General features: G+C 41.9%; 1 protein-coding gene across 1 annotated transcript; it reads left to right on the forward strand.

The window, feature by feature from the left end:
* The first annotated feature begins 1,413 nt into the window (after positions 1-1,413).
* LOC134248709 (uncharacterized) lies at positions 1,414-3,630 on the forward strand. The gene has a single exon (XM_062731112.1). The coding sequence runs from the start codon at positions 1,414-1,416 to the stop codon at positions 3,628-3,630; it is 2,217 nt and encodes a 738-aa protein (XP_062587096.1).
* Positions 3,631-4,037: the final 407 nt, after the last annotated feature.

The raw sequence follows: 4,037 nt of genomic DNA on the forward strand, positions 1-4,037 counted from the left end.
CAGTGTGATCCTAACGATTACCTTCAGCTGAACATAAGTCACCCATCTTTGGATTCAGACATTTCTTATGGGTTTATGCAATGTAAAAAATTAAACGAAGACGTGATTTTAAAAGAAATACAAAATGTGCAACAATCCAAAAAGGAGTTCAAAATCGGCGACGGCTCCACGGAATTCCAACTGTTACACATCGAGAATCCCCAGGGGAGTGGTGGAAACAGAAACAAACATCTACAACTGGATAAAGAAACTTTCAAGAAAAATAAACAATCCATCGTTCGGATCGTCAATCCCCATGATGAATTTTGTTTGGCTAGAGCCATCGTCGTCACTCGATTACACAGTCAGAAACCCGATCATCCAGACCCGGAATGGGAAAAACGATGGAAACGCATGAGGTCAGGAGATCAATACTTAGACCAGAAACGAGAAGCCATAGCCCTCATGGAACAGGCCGGATGTGATATCACTCAAGCTTGTGGAAATGCAGAGTGGCCGAAATTACAACAGGTATTAGCTCCTCAGTATCGTCTGAAAATATTTCAGTTCAAATCTACTTCCACTAAACTCTGTTTAGAGCGCATCTTCAAAGGCTGGGGAGATGGAACTTGTTTGAACATTTTGTTAGACAACCGTCATTGCGATGCCATCATATCCATGCCGGGAGTAACGGGGAACCAATATTACTGTGATCATTGCGACGTGGGGTACACTAAATTCACAGACCATCGCTCCAAATGCCCTCATCGCTGTACCTTTTGTTTAGGACATCACCCTAATTGTCCCGATGAAGGGATCAAGATTAAATGCCAGGAATGCCATGGAATGTTTAAGAACAAGACCTGCTACGAAGATCATTTAAAACCTCATAGTAAGAAAACCACCACTACTGTGTGCAATTTAATGGGGTTATGCGAGAAATGTCAGTCCTGGATACCTAAGAATTTATTACCTCATCACAAATGCGGAGATCAGAAACAGTGTAAGATCTGTAAGAAAATCGTCGATGCCGATCATCGGTGCTACGTTCGACAGAAACCCAAGAAGAAGAAGAAGAAGGGAAAAGGCACCTTAGAGTTTACCATTTATTTCGATTTCGAATGCACTCAGGAATCGGGCATTCACGTTCCTAATCTGTGTGTGGCACATCGCGTCTGTCAACATTGCGATGACTTACCCATAGACCAACCTTGTCCTCATTGTCAACACATGGGACCCCGTCAGCACCTATTTCAAGGCCCAGACACCTTAAAGAAGTTCATGGACTGGTTATTTCAACCCACTACAGGTACTAAGAATTCCACTTTAGTACACGACGGGGCCATCGTCATCGCCCATAACTTCAAAGGATACGACGGACAATTCATTTTGAATTACATAGTGCATTCTTCTCCCCTGAAACCTAACGTGATCATGAACGGGAGTAAGATCTTGTCCATGGAAATATGTGGACTCAAATTCATCGACTCGTATAGTTTCTTAACCTTTCCTTTGGCCCAGATGCCCTCCGCTTTCGATTTGAAGGAAATGAAGAAAGGTTATTTCCCTCACTTTTTTAATACGGAACAGAACCAGAATTACGTGGGACCTTATCCACCGGCAGCTTTCTACAATCCGGACGAAATGACTACCAGTGGACGAAAAGCTTTTTACGAATGGTACAACCAACAGAGGGGAAAAGTGTTTGATTTCCAGAAAGAGTTTGTAGGGTATTGTATCTCGGACGTCGACATTTTACACAAATGCTGTGCACGGTTTAGAAGCACCCTCAAGAAGTTGGTCAACGTGGACCCTTTCCAGGAATCCATCACGTTTGCTAGTGCTGCTAATTTAGCGTACCGTCGAAATTTCATGCCTAAAGACAGCATTGCCATCATTCCGAACCTCGGGTATGAACCGGCACGACAATATTCGGCCAAAGCCTGTCGATGGCTCACCTGGATGAGTCATCAGAATGGATGTCACATACGACATGCCAGAAACGGAGGCGAAGTCCCGATCGGAAATTATACCGTCGACGGATACCAGGAAGCGACTCGTACCGTCTACGAATTTTACGGATGCTATTGGCACGGATGCCCCACTTGCTATCCCAGTTTACAGACGGAAACTCATCCTCACCGGACCCAATTTACTTACCAACAATTACACGAGAAAACTCTCAGAAGGACTGCGGATTTAAAGGACATGGGGTACAACGTGTGTAGTATCTGGGAGCACGATTTCGATCAACAAGTGCAACAAGATGAGACTTTACAGCAATTTGTACGAGATCTGGACATTCCGGATCCTTTGAAACCTCGAGAAGCCCTGTACGGAGGCCGGACCAATGCCACTAAATTATATTGTGAAGAAGGGGACATGAGATACGTGGACGTGTGTTCCTTATACCCTTACGTGTTGAAACACAGACCTTTTCCCCTAGGGCATCCCGAGATCATCACAGACGACTTCCAGGACGTGAGAAGTTATTTCGGTCTCATTCACTGTCGGGTCTTACCACCCCGAGGCCTCTTTCACCCCGTATTACCTTATCGGACGGGAGGTAAGTTATTATTTCCCTTATGTCGCACCTGTGCCCAACAACAAGACTCTACGTCTCAACACCCATGTCAACACACCGATCGGGAACGTAGTCTCACGGGTACTTGGGTGACGACCGAATTACATAAAGCCTTGGACATGGGCTATACCTTAGAGCAAACTTACGAAGTGTGGCATTTCAAAGAAAGCAGTCAAGACTTATTTAAAGACTACATCGATACCTTCCTCAAGATCAAACAGGAAGCGTCCGGATTTCCCTCCGAATGTAAGACCTCAGAACAAGAACAAGATTACATTCGAGAAGTGTTATACAAAGAAGGATTCATGATGGACATTCTCAGTATCAAGAAGAATCCAGTGTTAAGAACCATTGCTAAACTCTTTTTAAATTGTCTGTGGGGAAAATTTGCTCAACGATTGTTATTACCCAAAGTCAGATACTTGGACGAAGTAGAGGAATTACATCAACTCTTACAAAATTCGACTCTCGACATCAAGGGTGTGCGACTCTTAGTCAATAAAGAAGATTCCATTGAAGACAAGATTCTAGTGAATTTTCAAGACAAACAGGAATTCGTCGAAGAATGTCCCTTTGGAAACGTGATCCTGGCTTGTTTTACCACCGCCTATGCCCGCTTACATCTCTACGAGACTTTACGACCTTTAGAAGAACGGGGCCTTTATTTCGATACGGACAGTATCATTTACCAACATAAGGAAGGAGCTTTTAATCCTACTTTGGGCAATAGTTTAGGAGAATGGACCGACGAATTAGACGGGGATCACATCACCAAATTCATGTCGGCAGGTCCTAAAAATTATGGTTTCCGGACGGACAAAGGGACCGAGGTTCATAAATGCAAAGGGGTCACTCTCAACCATCGAACCTCTCAGTTGGTGTGCCCAGAGACCTTAGAAAAAATGCTCAAGGGAGAAATAGAGGAAGTAAAAGTCCCCTATCCCAGGAAAATCCAGAGGACCTGGGATTATGAGGTGGTGAATAAACCTTCAGAGAAAACAGTTAGAATTGTATATGACAAGAGACAAATTGTAGAGAATTATAACACTTTACCTTATGGTTATTGATATGTTTGTTTGTTTGTTTGTTTGTTTGTTACAAATAAAAAAAAAATTGAATCGTTTTTATGTGTTTCTTCTTCTCTATATAAAAAAGACATTCTTCTATAAATAAGTATAAGATCTTTATCATCCATCATACTTATTACATATGGAATGATTGAAGGTATACATTTGTTTTTTAAGACACTTTGTCAAGGTCAAAGCATGAGATAATTGAGATGAGTACTTTGACATTAATTTGTAACTTAAAAACTTCACATCATAAGTACACAAATGAAGAATAAATAGGAGATTTCAATACATTTATTTTTGGATCATTTTCTCCTGGGTAAAATTAGTTACTGAGATAACTGATATGAGTCTTGAAATGCAATAACTTCAAAATTGTGTGATAACTTATAGACTTTATAAAA

This window comes from Saccostrea cucullata, unplaced genomic scaffold (genome assembly GCF_032062105.1).
Source record: "Saccostrea cucullata isolate Sc308-1 unplaced genomic scaffold, CSIRO_AGI_Scuc_v1 ctg3684, whole genome shotgun sequence".
NCBI lineage: Eukaryota > Metazoa > Mollusca > Bivalvia > Ostreida > Ostreidae > Saccostrea > Saccostrea cuccullata.